Below are 22,703 nucleotides of genomic sequence, written 5' to 3'. Positions count from 1 at the left end.
TCTTAGATACATATCCTAATTAATTTAGAATTTACAACTTTATCAGCTTTATGTCAATCAAGTCTTCCTCAAATGTAGTGTTTTTGTCTATTTTCAAATGCATAGTTAATTGTTATATCAAATCTCATCATATTACATAACATGAATTTATAGATTTTCATTTCATTACTTAAAATTAATTTTTAAACATATTGTATTCTATTTAATAATTTTTTTTTGATTTTTTTTTCTGTTCAGAATAAGAATTTCAGCTTAGAAATAGCAAACTGCTGAAGACTGTTTTCTAAAACTATTTGTATATTAAGTCTTTAAACACTGTTTAAAGAATATGCTTAGAAATAATAGTAATAATATGTCATGTACTACTGTTACATATTATTATTGTTATTATTTTTACATATTGTTTTAATAAATGCAATAAATATGCAATAGATTGTGTTTTTTTATTATTATTTGTGAATGTTTTATAAATTTTTTATATCTTAATTCACAAGTACTTGTAAACAAATTTTTAGCATATACTGTATGCCATTGCAAAGTTTGAGGGCTTTAACTCTTTTGTAAAAACCTTTTGTTTTATGAGACATTAGGTCAACATTTTTTTAGTATCCAAATGTGACAGTTAAATGTAAGTTGTATGCTTTTTATTTTCCAGTTTTTTTATGAATACATTTTTCATTTACTGTATAAAAACATGTTATCTCTACTTCATGGCAAAGAAGTGGCATCAGTTAATGTATTTGTAGGTATGTTTTTTGTTTTTTTTTTCAAATCAACTTTGTCAGCTGATAATTAACTGATCATAACAATTTGAAGTGGATAGCTGTTAAATTTTAAATCTAAAAACACATAAATTTCAAATTAACTTGTAAAAAATTAATTAAAAAGTATTATTAATTATTATCTATTTAAATGCTTTTGTATAAAATTTTTGAGTGCATCAATTGTTGTTAACATGAATGTGGTCCTGGATTGTAGGTCCTTCAATAGAGGGACCTGGATTGCGTTGCAATCCAAAAAGTAATTAATTATTTAATAGTTTTAATAAATTTCTAAATGATGAAAAAAAAAATGTTATTAAAAAAAGTTTTTATTAGATTTATGTGTATGTTCATATTGTTATATGTATGTTCATACTTACCTTGCCAAATTACATAGTGGGATCTTTAGACTTGAAAAAAATTCGAAGTTAACTTTCAAGATTTTCTAATTTTAACTTGATTAGATCCTTTTTTTTAAACTCAATTTCATGTCAAGAATTATTGTTGTAAAGAATTTTTGTAAGATTGGTTTTTACTGTAAATCCACGTTTATGTTTTATTCTGATCTCTATAAAACTCTATGTGCGTGTGCTAAGTGCTTTATATTCTTCAATAAAGTAGCAAGAGACACTTTTTTTCTACAATTTTATTTAAGAAAGGTAATTAAAGGGTTTAATTTTAGTTTTATAAAATATATAGTTAAGAAATTTATATTGAAATCAATTTACAAGGTAGTATAAATTAAATTTACAAATTTTTGAAAAGTTTTAAAGCAGTTAATGGTAAGGCTACACCAACTCTTGACATATTTATATTCCTGAGGTATAGAAAATTTTATGAAAGATATTATGTTTAGATGGTAGCTGCGATGAAAACTTGAAGTTTTTGCTGATTCGAGAGCTTGATAGAAGAAGGTACTCTGTAGTTGTATATATTTACTTTATTAACACTTTATTGTTTTTCTTCTTATTTCAAAACTTTTTTGTTATTTTTTCTACTATTTTAAAGATGATTTAGTTGTCATGTTCTACTAGTTATCATTTTTAAAATTTTTTTATCAGTCTTTTTATAAAGTTGTCAATTATTTTTTATAAGAACTTTGTTCTGACTATCCAGAAAATTGCATTGCCTGCATTACACTTTTCTGAATTACCATGTCATTTTATACAAGTTTAAAAAATTTTTTAAACAGCTTTTTAAAATTTTTTGTTTGATTGTCAACTTTTTTATGTTTTTAACTTTTTTAGAGTTTTAATCTGTTTGTTTGATAATTAATTTTGACATTGACAAAATTTTAGTAAATATCACTCGTAACATTTTATATAAAATTCTGATAGTTAAATTTTTATAAAGAGTAACTAAAAGTTGTAATTTACACACTTTATAATTATATTTGTTTATATGTGTTTTAGAGAACGTGTTTTGGTTTTATGTTACAGCTCATTACCTTCCTACTACAAAGATTTTTCTGACAAGTATTTTTTTTGTTTTAAAACTAAAAAAGTAAAATGTCAAAAATAAAAATTAGCACAAAAATGAAATCCTATTTTGGTCCGCTGTTCCAGTACATTAGTTTTTTTTAAATAATTTTTTAATAATTGGTACTATTAGTATTACTATTTGTATTTTCTGATAAATTATTCTTATTGATTTGAAAAAAAAATAAAAGAACTAAATTTAAAACTACATTTGTACAATTTTTATGATGAGAACATCTAAAGTTAAATTATTTATAGCAAATCACTTCTTTACGGTAGTACCGCATTCAACTTATTTATCTGCGCAACAGCCTTGCTCTTCAAGGTTCTCAACTTTGTAGTCCCCTTGGCTTTGGGGAAGTGAAAAACATTTATAAAAAAGTTTACGTATTGTTAAAAATGTTGAACTTATCATCATGTTTTTGAATTAAAAATGTTCAATAAAACATTTTTGAAATTTAAGAACACGGTGATAAGTTTAATAAGGGGTCATCTATAAATTAAATCACACTTTTTGCCAATATTGGACCCCTCAACCCTCTTATATACTTTTTTAAGGTTTTAGATACAGTAATATTTTTAATTTTCTTAGCTGCCTATAGTTTTCTTATGAATATATTCTAATATATGTAAATTTTATTTATTGTTATTTAATACTACTTTGAAAGTCATTATTTGGACACGCATACAAACAAGAAGCCTACAAAAAAACTATATTTGTAGGCGAAAAATGTTTATATTCTTTAATTTTTAAATGGCAGTAATATAGTGGTGTAGATCCATGGATAATTAAACTTGCATATTTTGAGGCACAGCTAGGAAGGATGAGGGTTTAACTCTCTTTTGGAAAATTAATTTTTTGATTTTTGAAAATTGTTTAATATGTTCTAACTATTATTGTCGCTTAATTATGATTACATTTTTTATTTATATTTTTGAATGTTTCACAGAATAATCAGCCTATATAAGCGACTGATATGGCCGCGACTTTAATAGGTATGGGGAAAGTGGAGTGTTCATATATACTTTTTTGCATTTTTATAATTCAATATAATGTTGAATAAATAATCAGTGACTAAATGGACAAAAGATCCCCAAAAAAATATTTAATTTTTGATAAATAAATCATTTAAATAACTTCTTTAGCATTAGGTTAGTGTTGTGGTGAAGGTTATATTAACATTGTAATATTTAATGTTAATGCGTATTAACTATTATTGTTATTTAACAATTATTGTATTATTATTCTTATTTAATAATTATTTTATTATTGATTATTTTTTCATGGATGTTATATAGTCATATAAGTATTATTTAAGTAGTGGTATAAGTATTACAATTATTTAGTCATTTAATAATTGACCTATATGGCTAATATATAGATATTAGTCAATTTAAAAAGTCAATTCCAATTTATGTTAAATTGGAATGGTAATATCGTTTGATGGTTTAAGTTTTAAGCTAAGCACTTTTAAAACATTCTAAACATCTAAACTCTTTTAATCAATAGAAAAGATTTTTCAAGATTTTAAACTTTAAAAAAAAAAATTTCATGATAAAATTGAATACCCCCTCCCGCCTGTAACAAGTTGTCACAAAATTACTATTTGTGGAATATTTTGGAATATGAAGTAGTGATGTTTAGATAAAAAAGGCTGAAAAAGCACAATTTATAAATGCAAATTACATACCTGATATTACCTTTATATACATACATTAAACCTATTATTAGCTTTTTTCATCAGTAGATCACTAATATGAAGCTTGTTTTGTGCTATAAACAAATAGAAAGACCAGATGGTTCAACTTAAGGTGTATCCAAAATGAAGACAGTTATTACAAAATTAATTACAAGAGCTACTTTACATCAGATGATTTGCTTCTAACTGGTAATGACTTCCATGATGGTTCTCAATCATTATAATTAAGCAAAATGGTAAGTGAAAGTTCGTATTTGGCTTTCAAACTCACCACAAAGTCTGAGTAAAATCCGCATTAGACATAGTGGATTGAGTTTCGACTAAGAAGTGTGCTGTAATGATTGTATATCAGAAGATATTGGCCCTATTTATTCAAGAACATTACAGTGATGGTAAAAATCTGGAATTTTTGTTATTATTATTATTATTTTTAAACACAACATTATCCAGGCTATTCAAAAATATATAGGTTTCATTTTTTCTTGAAAGAAAATTCAATAACCGTATCCAAGAGTGATTAAAAATCAATAAATAATTTCTTGAAAAAATACAACATTTTTTGATTTGTGTATAAATTTGAAACTATATGCACATGTATAGATTTTTTTTAAACAAATTTTATAGTAAAGAGTTTAATTTGAAATAATAATAGTTTTTTATTATTGTATATTTGCATAAGTTATTTATGTTTGAAACTAGCACAAAATGAAAGTTTTTTCTTCAATTTCAACTTCTTCCTAAAGCTAAAGTCCGCATGCATTGACTTGATCAATATAATTTTATTAAATCCTAATATGCATATATTATTCACACAAAAAAAAATCAGCTGCAGATATAATTATTTAAACCAACTTTAAAGCTCCCAAAATATATCTATTTTATGTTATCAAAAATACTAGTGTCTCTATTTTTGTTTTATTTCTATAAATACATGTTCAAAAATTTTTTTTTTCTTTATACAATTGTATTTGCTACCTAAATTGTTAAAAATAGTTCAAATATTCATTTTTATTTTATTTTTATAAAATATTCCATATATTTTAATTGGATGCAAATACTTAAAAAAATGCATATTTTAGTAAATTTAAAATCCATGTAAAATGCTATGTCCCCTATTAAAAAATTATATTTTGAACATCTATTATCCGCTTAGTAGTTCCTAAAATATTCAGCTGCAGATAATTAAAATAAAGGAACTAATATTCATTGCAAACTATACCGTTTTGACACTATATTTGTGTTGTTTTTATACCACATTTTTAATCATATTCTGTATTGTACGTATACTTTTTATATTATGGTTTTTGATTAAATATATATGGGCTTATATATCTTTAGATTGATTAGTAAGTTGAAAATTAGAATAGTAGCTTTTCATGAAAAAATAAATACCCAACTTATGACTAATTTTTGGAATTTTCGCTTGTGATTTTAATTATTCATTATTCAAAATATTGATGAAAAACTTGTGAAAAATAAACGGAAATCACCTACAATTTTTAACTAAAATATTTAGTTTGATATGAAAAAATTTTTTGTGAAGGGGGGGGGGGGGGGAGCATGGCCCTTGCCCCCCCTCCCTTGCTGCAGCCCATTTAATTATATATGTATATATATATATATATATATATATATATATATATATATATATATATATATATATATATATATATATATACATATATATATATATATATATATATATATATATATATATATATATACACATATATATATATATATATATATATATATATATATATATGTATATATATATATATATGTATATATATATATATATGTATGTATGGATGTATGTATGTATCTATATATATATATATATATATATATATATATATATATATATATATATATATATATATATATATATATATATATATATATATATATAAATGCGATATATTATGAAACCATAAGTAAAAAAATGAAAACTTTTTCTGAAATTCTTGACTGGGCCGCTTATGCGATATCTGAACTACAAAACCTTTAAATCAAAAACGGTTTTCAGATTTGGATTCAGCATTATCGATTTAGTTAAACATCAAAATTTTAGTTTTGACCAAAAATCAAGTTTTTCAGACCACTGTAGGATGATTGAATCATGATGATCATATTGATAACCATAATGATCATAAATGTAAAATAATTCTTTTTGCTTTAACTCGGTGATCATGAAAAGTTCAGGGATTTTTAACATAATTTTTCAAATTTCGGCCGAAATTTTGGTTTCGGTCGAAAATTTGGTTTCTGTCGAAATTTCAGTATCGGTTTCAGCTTCAATAAACTGAAATTTCAGTACTTTCGGTTTTGGCTCAAATTTCCATTGATCACTAGCAAATGTACACTATAGTAGATATTTATTTAAAGACTTTTTGTGTAGATGAGGCAAACCTTTGTACTACCTTGATAATAAATATTCTCAGGCAATACCTGATAATGATTCTTAGTTGATATTTAATGAATTATTTTACATTATCAACTAAGAATCATTATAAGGTACTGCCTGAGAAAATTTATTATCAAGGTAGTACAAAGGTTTGCCTCATCTACACAAAAAGTCTTTAAATAAATATCTACTATAGTGTACATTTGCTAGTGATCAATGGAAATTTGAGCCAAAACCGAAAGTACCGAAATTTCAGTTTATTGAAGCTGAAACCGATACTGAAATTTCGACAGAAACCAAATTTTCGACCGAAACCAAAATTTCGGCCGAAATTTGAAAAATTATGTTAAAAATCCCTGAACTTTTCATGATCACCGAGTTAAAGCAAAAAGAATTATTTTACATTTATTTTAAACAATCGCCATGTAACATAATTTGATAAAAACTATAATATGTCAAGACATTTCAATAATTAAAGTTAGTAATTGAAATGTTTTCTCTGGAGAATAAAATTTTTTCCATGTTTTCTGGCAAAAGTCTGTTTCTTTCATTTGAAAGAATGTCTCCAGCAGTTGAAAACAACCTTTTAACTTTGGTAGATGTTGGTGAAGGTGTAAGGAATCTCTTTGCTACTTTTGCCAAACCAAACTTTGCTTTTAATGTTGTTTTCTAATATAGATCTATGAAACTTTAGACCTTCTTTGGAGTTTGAATCAATTTTTGAGATATTGTCAACCCAGTCAGGCATTGTAAATTGCAATATTTCAGTCCTCTGTCATTTTGATCTGATGTCAAAAAAGGGTATTGTTCTTTTTTTAATTGTAATAGGCTCAAGTTGATCTGAAGTTGGTTTATTTTCAGGACTGCTGGTAGTTGTGAGTATTGCTTTTTCAGTTTGGAGATTTTTTAGAGCTGTGGGTGTCGACTTCTTAAATGTGATGAAAGTCCGCTAAATGATTGAAGTTTTGGATTGTGCGATCCACAAGATATTTTCAAATTGCAGATATTGTAAGTTGCGTATTTGGAATATTTGGAATCACTGGCTGTTACGGTAAAATGATTCCACAAATAGCTTTTCTTTCCATTATTTTCCATTGTAAAATTTAGCACTGAGAAACTTTTGATGAAATTATTGATTTTGGTTGCTTCGCTTAAATATTAATTCATTTAAAGAATGATTTGAGAATAGTAACTTGAAACTTTTATGTAACGTGATTTCCGTTAAAATTTCTACAATTGTTATAATTAAAAATTGATTTACTAACAAACAATTACAATTAGGAAATCGTCGTGATCCCACTCTAAATTAAAAAAAGTTTAAAAATCAAAATATAAACTTAAAAAAAATCTTATAAAAGTTTTGGTTTATTTCAGTAGTGGTTTAAACCAAAATTTCGGTTGAAGCAGGAAAAGTAAAAAATTGTTGAAGTAGAAATTTCAGTTTTGGCCAAAGCCGAAAGTTTCCGTTCACTAACATTTGCTGACTTTTTCCCTACCTTTTTTTGCTTACCTTTTTTCATACGCTTTTTTTGAAAAAAGAAAAAAAAACTTAAAGATTAATGAAAAATTAACCTAAATCCTTAGTCAATGTAGTGGTTTACCTAGATACCTTGATTTTACCTCGATGAATGTACTGAAGCCCTCACAGTTACCTTTTCAGTATGACATCAAACTGGTTACCAAAGTATGCAATATTATTTAAAATATACATTTTTATATATATTTAAGTTTTATATATATAAAAAATCTAGTTGTGCCAATTTTTATTTGACATTAAAATTACTTCTTTTTTTATAAGTTATTTTTATTATGTTCTTATTGTTTTTAGATACATATTTTATGATGGGTTTTCTGACCCTCTTAATTGGGAAGCTGGTATGAATAGGTTAAACCTTATGCTTTGTGTAAAAGTTATAAATATTATTTTTTGGTTTAAAATGTCCTTGAAGTAAAATGTTATTTTTCATACTAGTTTAAACAAACTTGAGGATATCCATGCTTTTATTAGCCAGTATTCTTCTCAAAACTCACTGCTTGTGATTGATAATCTTCTAATATTTGGGAGATCTATTGGTTGCATTGATAATAATGGCGAATGGAATGGTTTGCTGAACATACTGTGTGATCTCTCAAACAGTAATTTTTTGTTTAATCAAAATATTTTGTGAGATGTTTTTTGGGAATACTATAATAATATAATATCTTATTTTATATATGAACTTTATATATTTTATATATGAACTTTATATGATTTTATATATTAATAAAAAGTTATTAAATTTAAATAAATTTAAATTTTTATATTAATCCTTATGCTATATTAAATCTGTGGAATTAGAGTTGAGAATGGATTGATTATAGAAGTCTCATATCTAGAGTCTCTAATGTAAGATTACTTGGTAAATAATGAATTAAAACTGCCACAAACAGTTAGAAATCCATAGTTCAATGCCGCTATAAACAATTTGGCCATAAGCAACGGTGGTGAGGGGAAAAAAGACAAAGGAAAAGTTCTTTATTTAATTATATTTTGCAGTGTGGTCACATTTGGTCTTCTTCAATTACTTTTTTAAAAAAGTAATTTAAAAAAAGTAATTTAAAAAGATTACTTTTTTTTTGCTTTTGTTTTTTTAAAGGTAGGGGGGGGGGAGGTGCTGAAACTGAAATGAGAGTTTCATTTTTCAAATTTTTCAAAAATTTTTTAATAATTTAGCTACAAAGTAGGTTCTTTAAGCAACATTTGTTAGCTCTGTTTTTAGTATACTATTTTCAAACTTATTAAAAAGTTATTCTAATTATTTTTTTAGGAATTCCCATAATGGTATTTATTGATCCTACTTTAACAGATGAATCCAACATAAAGGTGTTAAAACATATAGCTCAATTTAGTGCTGAGCTATTAGAAAATCAAAACAGCTTTACTTGTAAATCTATAATGAAAAAAAAAACGGGCAAAGTTATTGAAGAGGTAGATTTTTCCTTCAAGTATTCAGTTTTTATTTAACAAAATCCACTTGGCTAAGCATATGCATATTTTTCTCCCAAGCTTGGTTGAGTTTCTCTTGTCCCAGTGTTGGTTGAGTAACTGTAAAAGAATTTGTATAGTTATAAGCTTTTATAAGCTTTGCAATATTTTCAACTTTTCAGACCATTAAGGTATTTATTTACCCAAAAAAATTATTGAGCAAGTTGATTGACATGATTTAATTATCACATGATTTAATTATCATGTTTTTCATTGTATAAAATGAACAAATAAAAAGAAGTTTTCTAAATTATCTGGCTTAATTAAATTATCTATAATAAAATTATCTAGTTAGGTATATCAAAATAGATATTAAAATATCTATAATAAAATTATCTAGTTAGTTATATCAAGATAGTCAATATCAAGTTTAATATTACAACACAAATATGTAACCAAGTGCATCAATTTTTGAATTTATATTCTTATATTTATAAATTTTTATTCGCCGAATATCTTTTGGTTAAAGTAATAGTATTGATATATAGAATTAATGATAGACAGATCGATAAAGATGTAAAGATAGACACAATGGAATGCGCATAAATCAACAGGAGTGTTTGGTTAGGCCAACAATTTATCAAGATTATGAAAAATTAATTACCTGAAACATCTTTAATGTTTTGGCATCGCACTCAATTACCAGGTTTACTATATTTCTGTATTAAAAGGTTGGATTCAAGAACTCTATTTACTTATCTTTTTTTCTAACTTGGCTTACAACATTAATCTGTTTTTATTTGAAAAGATAAGAAAAAAAAATTCAACTTCAGACAATAAAAATTGCTTTACGAAAATGGTCTGAAAAGGCAGTAAAACTAGTTCAAGAAATACAGTGTCTTGGAAATTTCATAAATCTTTTCTCCGGACAAAGAACTATTGAGAATTTTCACAAAATATTTTCAATTTTAACTAAAATTTGACATTCTAGTAATTCAAAATTCTAGTTGACATAGTTGTAAAGTTATGCACAAAAAATCAGCGCAAATTTAAAAAAGGCAGTGTACTTTAACAATTGAGGGGAGGGAATCTGTTTTTACTCTTTGAGCTGTGTAGTTTTTATGGATATTTTAAAATATTAAAATCTAGTTTTAAAGAATTTTTCATGTTCAAGTGTCATTTATTTAAAAGATTTTAATAATAAAACTGAGTCTCAAAAAATGAAAATAAGTAATTAATTATACTAACTTACCTTATTGACTTTTTGTCAATAGCAAGACATAATTTGGAGTTTAAGCTTTAGTAATACCAGTTTTATTCATGTTCCAAGTATCAAAACTCAGCTGTATTCCAAAATCCACTTTTTAGCTCCAAACAATTAAAAATAACTTTTTGTATTTTTTGAGGTAAGCAGTAAGCCTGTCGAACCCTGCTTCTTCATTTTCACTCCAATTCTGATGCGTTTTTATATTTATATAATTATATCATTTTTGTGTTTAGCCAAGATTTTTTATGTTATTTAAAATTTAAAATAATAGTCAGCGACTACCAGTAAATTTGATTGGCTACCTTCTTCATTTTTTAGAGGTTTCAATAAAGTCTTGACCAAATTTAATAGCACGTTCTACACTGTCATTTACAACAAAAGATTAGTGGTATAATTTCAAGATATTATATAACCTGGAAGAAATTTTGATAAACTGATTTTCAGCCATTTCATCTCATGTAATGTTTATTTTTAACAAATTTAAAAAAAAACCAGCAAGTCCAATAAAGACTTCAATTTCAATCAACTGGCAGGCTTAGCTGTTTGAACTAGTTTATGTAGTTGATCTACATTTATCTGGCACATAACCATTACTCTTTCATTTAAATAATAAGTGACTTCAGCATAGTTTCTGTTTGCCAAAAAAACAAAGTTTATTTTATTGTATCATTTTACAAATAGCTTTAATGTCTAAATTGGTGTTGAGGGTTTTAATAAACTATGAAATACAAAGTAATTGACTATGAATGAATGTATTAAGAATGTGTACAAAGAATGTACTAAATAAATGAAGCTTTTTTCTGAATCAGAAATCTAAAGTAAAAGTCTTTTACTTTGCTTGCCAAGAAGCTGATAGTTGTATAAAATACTTCTTGTTGTTCCTTGACTACAAGTCAAAGAATGAATATAAGTATAAACATTTTTTTATCAAGATAGTTTTAAAGAAATTATTTTTATTAAAATAGTTTTAAAATGTCAAGAAATGATTCAGAAACATAGTTGTTTTCAAAAGGCTTGAATTCAATTTCAAATTTTTCAAGTCTATTATTTAAAAATTATTCACAAAAATCTAATTAAAAAAATCTAGCCAACCAAATTATAACTATTTTTCCATAAAAAATTTCTTTCTGAGTAAACCCTCTTCTGGTCATTCACCTTTTTTTAAGAATAGGTTTTCAGTTGCAATTCAGTCTTTTAAATAATTTATAATTTTAAATATTTATATTTTAAATAGTTTATAATTTTAAATATTTATATTTTAAATAATTTATAATTTTAAATATTTATATTTTAAATAATTTATAATTTTAAATATTTATATTTTAAATAATTTATAATTTTAAATATTTTTATTTTAAATAATTTATAATTTTAAATATTTATATTTTAAATAATTTATAATTTTAAATATTTTTATTTTAAATAATTTATAATTTTAAATATTTTTATTTTAAATAATTTATAATTTTAAATATTTTTATTTTAAATAATTTATAATTTTAAATATTTATATTTTAAATAATTTATAATTTTGTTCACTTGTATTACCAGCTAAAGGAATGTTTGAAAAAAGCTGAAATGTTTTTTTTTAATTTGGTTAATTGTTTATTTTATGAAAATACATTTTCAATTTAAGGAAATGTTCAAAATCGTAAATACAAAAATAATTTATAAAACTTTGTTTATATTTAGCTTTTTTTAATATTTACCTTTACATGCAATTCATAGACATGATGGCAACAAGTCATCCTGACCAGAGCTAACTTATCTACTACTCAGTTAGGGTAAAAACTCCTTTTAGCAAACTAGTATTTGAGACTGTGATGTCAAAGGACAGATAGGGGAGAGTGGGGGGGGAAGTGGGATAGCCTGAAATTTCTAATTAGGAGTGGTGCCTAAATATTGTTTAATTTAATGTAAATAATTAAATTTCTTCCCCTCTATTTAGCAGAAACTGCTTTGTTTCCCTGAGTCTGCTAGAAACCCTAATTTTGAAATGTACCTTAGAAAATTGTTTACACTTGGGTGGGACAGAAAAAAGAAATATTTATGCCCTGCTTCTTCCCGTCGCTATTTGATTATTTCAATTGGTGAAAGCTCTTGAACATTTTTATACCGATTAGGTGATTTTATCAGTTTCTATTTAATAATTTGTGTTAAAATGTTGTTTTAAATTTGTTTTTCCCACTCCTACACACACCTGTCCCACTTTACCCCAATGGCACGGTTTCTCTAAAAGCAAAAATTTATATAAATAGTTATAATTGGCTGGAAACCTAAGGGTATTGAATCGGTGTCGAAAAAGGTTTATTCGTAAAAACTTGTTTGGTTCAGTTTATACATCAAATAAAAAAGATATTGCAGTTACCCTAAGAAAAAATTTACATGTCCCACTTCTCCCTCACTCTTCCCTAATCAACCCACTCTTCCCTAATCAACATAATTTTCCAGAGCGACTATTATTAATACACACACAAGCACAGTATTATTATTAGTTTATGAATTTTCTTCAGTAAAATATAAATTTATAAAAGAAAGTGAAATTTAACTTCCAAGCTGAAAGGAAATGATACTGACGAAAGGTATCTTGTTTATTCCCTAAACTTTACAACCGACAAAAAAAGTTTACAAAATAATTTAAGCATTTTGAAACTATATGAATTTTTTGTTTTGTTTTTGGTCTTTGATTTTTTTTGCGTTTATAAGTAAATCCAAAGAAGAAAAAAACGACCCTAAACATAAATCTTGAAAAGCAATGGCCCCATACATGTCCCATGACCTACATTCAACTATATTACTAATTACTAATATTATATTCATATATATATATATATATATATATATGTATATACATACATACATACATACATACATACATACATACATACATACATACATACATACATACGCAATGGTGTACACTGGATTTTTAGAGGTTTGAATTTTTACACTTACAAGCATTGTGCAAACTCCAAACTTTTATATGTTCATGCTTATGTCAAATAAGAATGTTTTGCAAAGAATTGCTGTGATAGGAGCTTGGGAACAAAAAAACCCCTAATTTTGGACCCACCCAGTCCTTAATGTGGGAGCAACAATTTTATAAAATATAATTTATATTCATCAACAAATTTCATGTAATAATCTCTTTTATTTTTAAAAATTATGACCTTATAGAGTTTTAACCCTCCTCACTTTGAGGGGGCCTTGAACTTTGCAGGGTCATTAAAACTGAACATCAAGAGATTATTGTACGAAGTTTAAAATTTGTTGATAAATATAAATTTAAATAGAAATAGTAAAAAAAATATTTTATTGCTCCCATGTTAAGGGCTGGATGGGCCAAAAAATAAGTTTTTTTTGTTCCCAAGCTCAAATTACCGCAATTCATTGTAAAACATTTTCATTCGATTTGAGTTTTTGATGAGATTTCTGATTAAATTGAATGAGCCCTCTCTCTTTATCCATCAGCCAATATTGTTGTTGTTAGTGACTTTAATGCTCATCACACTAAATGGCTTGGCTCTAGTGTCAATGATTTTGCAGGCGTTACAGCCCACAACTTTTGCCGTTCTTAATCCCTAACTCAAATAGTCAACTTTCCAATTCGCTTTCCAGACAACCCGAATCATTTACCTTCTCTACTCGATTTATGTCTTGTTTCTGATCCTAGTCAGTGCTCAGTTTCTCCACATTCACCCTTAGGTGCTTCTGATCACGGTGTTATCTCTCTAAAACTATTATCTCATTCTTCTTCATTATCTGAATCCCTCTATCATTGTACATCTTACAACTACCTTAAAGCTGACTGAAACTCTTTCCGTGATTTTCTTCGTGATGGAACTTGGGTAAAAATCTTTCCTCTTCCTGCTAACATATCTGTTTCTTACATAAGTTCCTGAATTCAGGCTGGCATGCAATCTTTTATTCCCTATCGATGATTCCTGGTCAAGCTTCTCCATGCTTTTCCTCACATTGTGCTGCTGTAATTTACAATTGAAACCATTACTTCCATATCTATCAGCAAAACAATTCTCCAGAAAACAGACATCTGTTTATTACTGCTAGAAACCATTGTAAAAAGGTTTTGTCTAACGCCAAAGCCCGCTATTCTCAGATCATGAAGTCTTGTATTTCATCACTAAAATTAGGCTCTCATGACTTCTGAAGAATCTTTAATAGTATCAAAAATAAGGGCAAATCAGTTGTTCGACCTCTCTTGTATGGTTCAGACTTTGTCACCTCACCTAAAGACAAACCTGAATTGTTTGCTAAGAACTTTTCATCAATATCATCTCTTGATTTCACTAGTTGTGTTCTACCTGGTTTAGCCGTCAAACAGGTTAACATGATCCATTGCACAGTGGGCCAGTTACTGGACAAAAGTATAAAAGCCGGAATCAGAATTTTAATGTCTAAATGGTTTCAAACCATTATAAAAATATTATAAAACAATTTAAAACGGTTTATATACACTTAAAGTTTTAGTGAATATACTTATGGTTGAAGTAGACACGAATAAAATTAGTAAGAAAAATTATAAAGAGAAGAATATTGTTTAAAAAATCGATGGAAATAAAAAATATTTGCATAAAATATTGTGCTTTTTAAACTATTATATTATAACTCCATATATTATCTAGATTTTAAAAGTTGTTAGACTAAAATTGGTAAGTAATTAACATATTTATAGCAATTTTAAATATGCTTAATATGTTATATTTTAATGTCTAACCTTTGCTTTTAATTGAAAATATATTTTTTTTATTGCTAAATTTTGCATTTATACTCAGATATTTTAAAGCTTATATATCTTTGCTTTAATAATTTCATAAATCTGGCTGCCACTAGGTGCCACTTTAGTTTTCTATTACGTTAGAACTCTTTTACCTTACAAAAAATCTGTAATTGCGCTCAAAAAAAAATATATATATATATATATATACACACATATATATATATCGTTTATATATGTATATATATATATATATTTATATAATTCATATTAAACTTATATAAGTTTTGTTTTTCATGTGCGAGGATCTCAATAAAACGCGTGCTAAATAACGGGTGATGCGGAAGTTATCGGACAAATCCTAATTTCATTATTTGAGCATAATAATTAGTTTTTGTGGTTTTATGCGTAGGCACAAACGTTCTATAAGATATAAACTTTATTATTTAAAACATAATTATTTAAAATGAGGTTAAATGCAGCTGAACGAGAATCTTTCCGAAAGCAACTAAAAATGTTTTTTGTAAATAAACCTAGTATAAAAAAAATAATCGTAAATCATTTTGAAAAGGAAGGATTTGCTCGAAATACAATATATGATAACCTAAAAAGACTTGAAACTGTTCAATCATTTTCTGATAGAAAGCATCCTGGTCGTCCGACATCCTGGACTAGAGAAAAGAGAGCAGAATTAACGAGACTTGTCAACAATCGAAAAGGGGTCAGTTAGAGAAAAATAGGTATTAAAATCGGTGTAAATCAATCGACAATTGATCGTCAGTTAAAAAAAATGAATATTAAATATAGAAAACGTGAAAAGACTCCAAAATGCACTATAGAACAACAAATAAAGGCAAAGAAAAGAAGCAGGAAACTAGTTAACCAACTCTATAACACAAAGTCGCTTCTAGTCATCGATGACGAAAAATACTTTTGTTTTGCATGGGACAACATGCCTGGAAATTCTGGATACTACACAAACAACAAAAAGACATGCCCAGAAAGTGTTCGTTTTATAGGAAAAAAGAAATTTCCAAAAAAATTATTAATGTGGATAGCCACATCTGACCGTGGTATGTCCGAGCCATTTTTTCGCACTTCCAAGGCTGTAGCGATCAATTCATCAATCTATATTAATGAATGTTTAGAAAAACGACTTCTTCCATTTATTCACAAGTATCATGGAGGCTTTAACTATTTATTTTGGCCAGATTTAGCAAGTTCTCATTATTCTAAAGATTCTCTAAATTGGATGGACCAATATGTCTATTACGTTGATAAAGAATCCCCCAAATGTGCCTCAAGCACGACCAATTGAAAATTTTTGGGGACATTTGGCACAGAGGTTTTACGAGGAAGATTGGCAAGCTTCAACAGAGCAAGTTTTGATTGATCGCATTAAACTAAAACTACAAGAAATTGATTTAAACTTTTTACAGTCGCATATGAAAGGCATCAGAGCAAAATTGAGATCAATTGCAGATGGTGGTGTTTTTCATATAAAAAATAATACATTTTTATTAAAAGATAAATGCTTTATTTAAAAAAAATATAATAGTAGTTTTTATTTTATTTATAAATAAGTTATTGACGTTTTTATTTTGTCTGATAACTTTCGCATCACCCGTTAGTGCACATAGCACAAATAAAACATGCAACTAGTAAAAGTTGATTGCTGCTAAGTAAAATGAGGTAAACATAGCGCTCGTAAAAATATCTGCAAATGCCAAAACTAGATTTTTACTATCCGAAATTTAGTATCCATTGCAACAAATTAACAAATTACAATAAGAAGCGCAGACATTTTACTCATCCTAATTTTAGTCAATATAGCCCTCATATTAAATTAGTTATGAATTTTGTCCAGTAAAAGTGAGTTCTGGCCCACTGTGCATTACTTGACATTCGTATCACTCCAGCTTCTGTATCTAAAGTGATTTCCTGCTTAGACTCTTCTATGGCTTGCGGTCCGGACAACATACCTGTTATAGTCTTGCAGAAGTGTTCTCCGGAGCTGTCGTCTATACTTTCAAAACTATTTAACAAGTGCTTATCAGAGTCTTATTTTCCAGCCTGCTGGAAAGCGGCATCTGTTATCCCTATCTTCAAAAATTCTGGAGAGCGATCTGATTCGTCTAACTACCATCCCATTAGCCTTCTTCCTATAATAAACAAAGTTTTTGAATCTTTAATTAACAAACACTTAACTTCTCATCTTGAATCTAATAATATACTTTCTGATCATCAATATGGATTTCGATTCTTCTTGTTCTACAGCTGATTTACTAACAGTAATAGCCAATAGGTTTTATCGTGCATTAGATAAAAGTGGAGAGGTTAAGGCCATCGCTCCTGACATTTTTAAAGCTTTTGATAAAGTTTGGTATACTGGTCTTCTCCATAATATTTCTTCTTATGGTGTAGTAGGTAACATCTTTATAATTAATGAATCCTTTCTTACCAATCGTAGCATAAAAGTTGTCCTTGATGGACAGCACTCTTCTTCATTTCTTGTAACTTCAAGAGTTCCTCAAGGTTCTATTCATGGCCCTAAATTTTTTTAATTTACATTAACAATATCCCAGAAATTCTCACATCTAAGGTAGCATTGTTTGCTGATGATACTACCATTTATTCTTGTCATAATAAGAAACCAACACTCTCTGATTGCTTGGAGGGGGCACTTGAGCTTGAAAAGGATCTAATTTCTGCTACAGCATGGGGCTCACAGTGGCTGGAGAACTTTAATTCAGATAAAACTCAATTTTTTTTCAGCCAATTGTTATCGCAATAACTTAGATCTTCCTATATTCACAAACGGTAATGTACTTGATGAGTGATCTACCCTTCATCCTCTAGAATTAACTCTTAATTTCGATCTTTCTTGGAGACCATATATCAAATCCATTGCAAAATTAGCATCTGCTGAGGTTGCATTTCTTTATCGAGCTCAACACTTTCTTACTCCGGATTCTATTCTCTATCTCTATAAATCTCAAATCCGACCTTGTATGGAATACTGTTACCATATCTGGGGTGGATCTTCTATTGATGCGCTTTCGCTTTTAGACAAGGTGCAAAAACGCATTGTAAACATAGTTGGACCTGCTCTTGTACCCAACCTCCTAACATCGCATCATCTTAATGTTGCTTCTCTTTTATACAAATACTATAATGGGCACTGCTCTAAAGAGCTAGCGTCTCTTGTGCCATCTACTAAAATTCATTCTCGTGTTACTCGTTATTCAATTAAGTCTCATACTTTTTCTGTGACTTTTTCTCTAAAAACTCTTATTCTCCTAGTTTTTTTCCCTCGAAAATCAGCTCTTTAGAATTCGCTTCCTTCATCTTGCTTTCCTGATTCATATAATTTGCACTCTTTTAAGTCGTCTGTCGATCGTTATCTTGCTCTACGAATTTCATCTTTTCTCTTCCAGTAACTTCCAACTCTAATAGTGGTTGCTTGCACTCTTGTTGGAAGCAAAGATATTTGAAAAAAAAAAGTATGAATATACAAAACTTTGGAGTTTTCTCAATGCCTGTATGTATCAAAACTCTAACATCTAAAAATCCAGTTTACACACACACATACAAAAACATACATACATACATACATACATACATACATACATACATACATACATACATACATACATACATACATACATACATACATACATACATACATACATACATACATACATACATACCTACATACATACATACATACATACATACATACATACATACATACATACATACATACATATATGTGTGTGTGTGTGTGTGTGTGTGTGTGTGTGTGTGTGTGTGTAAAAATTGTTGCTAGTGTCATGTGACTGTAGTAGTGTTTTAAAATTGTCTTAAGTTTTGTTTATGTAGTTGCTAGCAAATTAAAAAAACAAATTCCTCCTCCTCTACCTTTTAACCCATCTCCTTTTACCTCATTTATTTCGTTTATGTCAAGATGGCTATAATTTTATTACAAAAAAATAAATTAAAAAAAAATTTTAAATCTATTATTGTATATTTTTTTAGAATAATTTGCTAACTATGATTGGTAATCAACTAATTGTGTCAAAAAACAATGCACTTTCCAGTATTAGAAAGATTGAGGAGGTTGACATTTAAAGGTATTTTATTTTTCCATGCGTAAAATTGTATAATTTTTGATATAACTTCTACTATAGGTTGATCCATCTTCAAATCTTACTTTTAACTTAAATTTATCTTCTTCTGAAAAAGAATCGCGTGCTAACACTAAACTTCCTTACCTCTTCGATCAAAAAACCAAAGATTCTTACTTGAATAAAGTAAACGATTGCCCGGTAATTTACCAACCAGACGAAGCAGATGATTTTGATGAAGAAGATCCAGACGACGATCTTGATATATGAAGGTAAGTTTAAAAAAATGCTAATTTTTAGCATCATTAAAAAATGTCGGGATATTTTTTTTCTTTTATAGTTTTGTTTTATTTTCGATTAGGTTATAATAATGGCATCAGTATGATGTTGATCAAGATCATTTTTAGCGAAGCTAAGTTTAAAGAGTATTCTTTGCGTTAGCTGAATTCCAATCGTCTCAAAAACTTAGTTCTGGGATAATTTAATGTATAGTTTATATAAAAGGTTGTATTCTTTGAAGTCAAATTTTATTCAAGTAAATTGGAAACTATTGATTGGTAACTCCATTTTTTATGGATTTTCAAGTCACTTAAGTCATAAAAGATCTTGCTATAGAAAGTACTCTACTTATAGGAACTCATTATTAGACCAATTGTCTAGTAAATTCCGCTCCTCCGACCTCAGTACTACTTAAGGTACTTAAGATACTGAGCAGCAATTAATAAAAGGAAGGAAAAACAACGATTAAATGTAGAAAATTGCAGCCGGTTGAAATGATTTTTTTCAAAATAAGTTTTGCAAGCTTATTTGTCCAAGTTTATAATAAGATTGAGGGCCACTGATTTTAATATAGGGTCGCAAAAAAATCGTTAAATGGATGGATTTTGTCGACGGGCCACCGAGTGTCGCAACGCCACTGGTGATGTGTTGGTGACAAACTAAAAAATTTTCCTCAGGTTTTTAATAAAATAACCTTACTAAAACGTAATTAGTAAAAAAAGATTTTGAGGCTTCTAGTACTAGTCTTATAAATAGGTTTCTTATTTGGTTATTATAGATAGGTTTCTTACTTCTTAGTTGGTGTACAATGTTTCTTTATAGGCAGCTATTTGAAAGCCAAACCTCAACTGCTAATTAGAAAACTGTGTAGGTAATTGCACCAAAAAAGTTAATTTAATCCAATACCAATAAATGTGTAATAAAATGAAAGAGAATGAAAAATACTTTCCAACAACGCCAAATTTATGATGCTGGCATTATTGGTTCAAAAGTTATTGAGATTTTTAGTTTGTCCGAAGTGCCTTGACATCCTATGGACTTTATATAGAGAAATAAAAAAAAGTGAAGCAATTTTCTTTCAAATGTAAATATTTCAGAAAGTATTATAAATACATTAACAAAAGTATATACCAAAATGAGCAGTTACAAAAGAGGGATTTATTTGTACTAGTTGCAATGAAAAATGAAATGAAATAAAGAAATTATTATCCATAAATTATGCAAATTACAAAAAAACGTTTGATGATTTTTTTAAATAAATATGAATATTTCATAAGTTTTTAAGATTACATATAGGTAAAAAAAACACATCACAAATGATGAGTTTCAAGAGATGAATTTGAACTTATAAGTAGCAAAAAAACATGAAAATTTTTTTCTTACATAAACAATAACAGTTAACTAAACTTCAAAAAATAGTTTGCCAAGTATCATGTCAGCAATAATTGACTCAATAAACATGTCAAAATCCTCTGATGAGTTCTCGTCGAAACCCTAGTAAGATGTAACATACACAGTTCTCTTGTCTTTTTGCCTTTCTGTTAGTATTCGTCCATAAAAAATTTTGTCCTGTCCATTGTCTAGTTCCCATTTATGATTAAACAAATGATTAGCCATACTTTGATTGCTTAACATTTTTTCAAGAAAAGGTTTCTGGTTTGGGGCAACTTTTATAAACATTTCATTACCAACAGAGGCATTATTTAGCAAGACTTTTTTAACGTCTCGTTCCAGTTTCTGCCTGGATGCCTTGTTAGCCTTTTGAGATGCTTCAATCCGTCTTGTTTTAATGTTATCGTCTATCCCTTTACTTTCAAGCACTCCTGCTTTTTGGATCTGTGATTCTCTAGTGATAGAAAATTGTATTAGGTTTCTTTGAAAATCTTCTTGTTTGGATTCAATCCACTGAAGAGTGTGATTCAGTTTTGCTTTAACTTTTGAATCTAGATATCCAATAGTGGCATTGGGGGCTTTTCTAAGTAGACAGTCTGTCATGCCAAGAGCACGTTCTGCATGCATATTGTTGGCAGGTGCTGATAGTGTGTCCTTCAATATTTTCTCAGTAGGGTTAAATAGAGGCCCAGATATATAGTTGTGCAATTGTCTATGAATAACACACTCAATAGAACTCAAGAGTTGATGTTATTTTGTTGAGGAGCGTTATATCAGTTGTTTTCAGCAATGACTTGTGCACCTCGTCAAACACTAATTTTTGCCCAAAAATATCTAGATCTGTTGACAACAAATCATTGGAACTTTGTTTCATCTGGGTGATTCTTTGATGACAAATCTGGAACATGGGTACCTAAATTTAATGACATGTAAAAATAAATGAAAAAGGTACACAATATTCTTAAGCTAAAATAATATTAGGCAAAAAAGATAGAAAGACAACAATTAAATGTGATCAATTTTACTAAAAATAAGTTTTAACTACTATTATTTAAAAAAAAAAAAAAATACCAGCTCAAGATTAGATTTCTGCAATACATTGCCATAAACTAATTTCATCCACGGGCTGTAATTACTTTTCCAATCAATCCTAGAGCTTGCAGCTGAAAGATGATGTCATCTTTACCGATGTCCTCTAAAAGAGCTTTAGTCACAACATTTTTGTTGTGTCTGAAAGTAAATATTTCAATATGTTAACTTGATTTTCAATTATATTTAATTAATAATTTGTAAAAATAAAACTCTTACTGCTGAAGAAATGACTTTAGCAGCTGTAGATGGAATATAGCAACTCCAGTCATGTGAAAAATTACATGTACCCTGTTTCCAACATAGCGTAGAAAGGTTCCTGGAGCAACTCCATGTTCTCTCAAGAAAGACTTGAACGTTGCTGGTTCATCTTTGAAGCTATATCTAAAAATAGTTTTCAATTTGTTTTACTTTTAGAAATAAATAAATAAATATATATATATATATATATATATATATATATATATATATATATATATATATATATATATATATATATATAT

At 27.6% G+C, this 22,703-nt stretch overlaps 1 protein-coding gene across 1 annotated transcript; it reads left to right on the top strand.

The window, feature by feature from the left end:
- The first annotated feature begins 623 nt into the window (after positions 1-623).
- LOC100209228 (elongator complex protein 5) lies at positions 624-19,959 on the top strand. The gene is made up of 9 exons (XM_065799521.1): positions 624-746; positions 1,618-1,675; positions 2,174-2,236; positions 8,175-8,231; positions 8,319-8,482; positions 9,154-9,314; positions 19,352-19,432; positions 19,504-19,712; positions 19,802-19,959. The coding sequence occupies exons 1-8, from the start codon at positions 638-640 to the stop codon at positions 19,708-19,710; spliced, it is 900 nt and encodes a 299-aa protein (XP_065655593.1). The 5' UTR covers positions 624-637; the 3' UTR covers positions 19,711-19,712; positions 19,802-19,959.
- The last annotated feature ends 2,744 nt before the right edge of the window (positions 19,960-22,703 follow it).

Source organism: Hydra vulgaris, chromosome 06, assembly GCF_038396675.1.
Source record: "Hydra vulgaris chromosome 06, alternate assembly HydraT2T_AEP".
Lineage (NCBI taxonomy): Eukaryota > Metazoa > Cnidaria > Hydrozoa > Anthoathecata > Hydridae > Hydra > Hydra vulgaris.
Note: the sequence above shows the minus strand (reverse complement) of the source record. Positions and strands in the feature narration are given on the sequence as shown.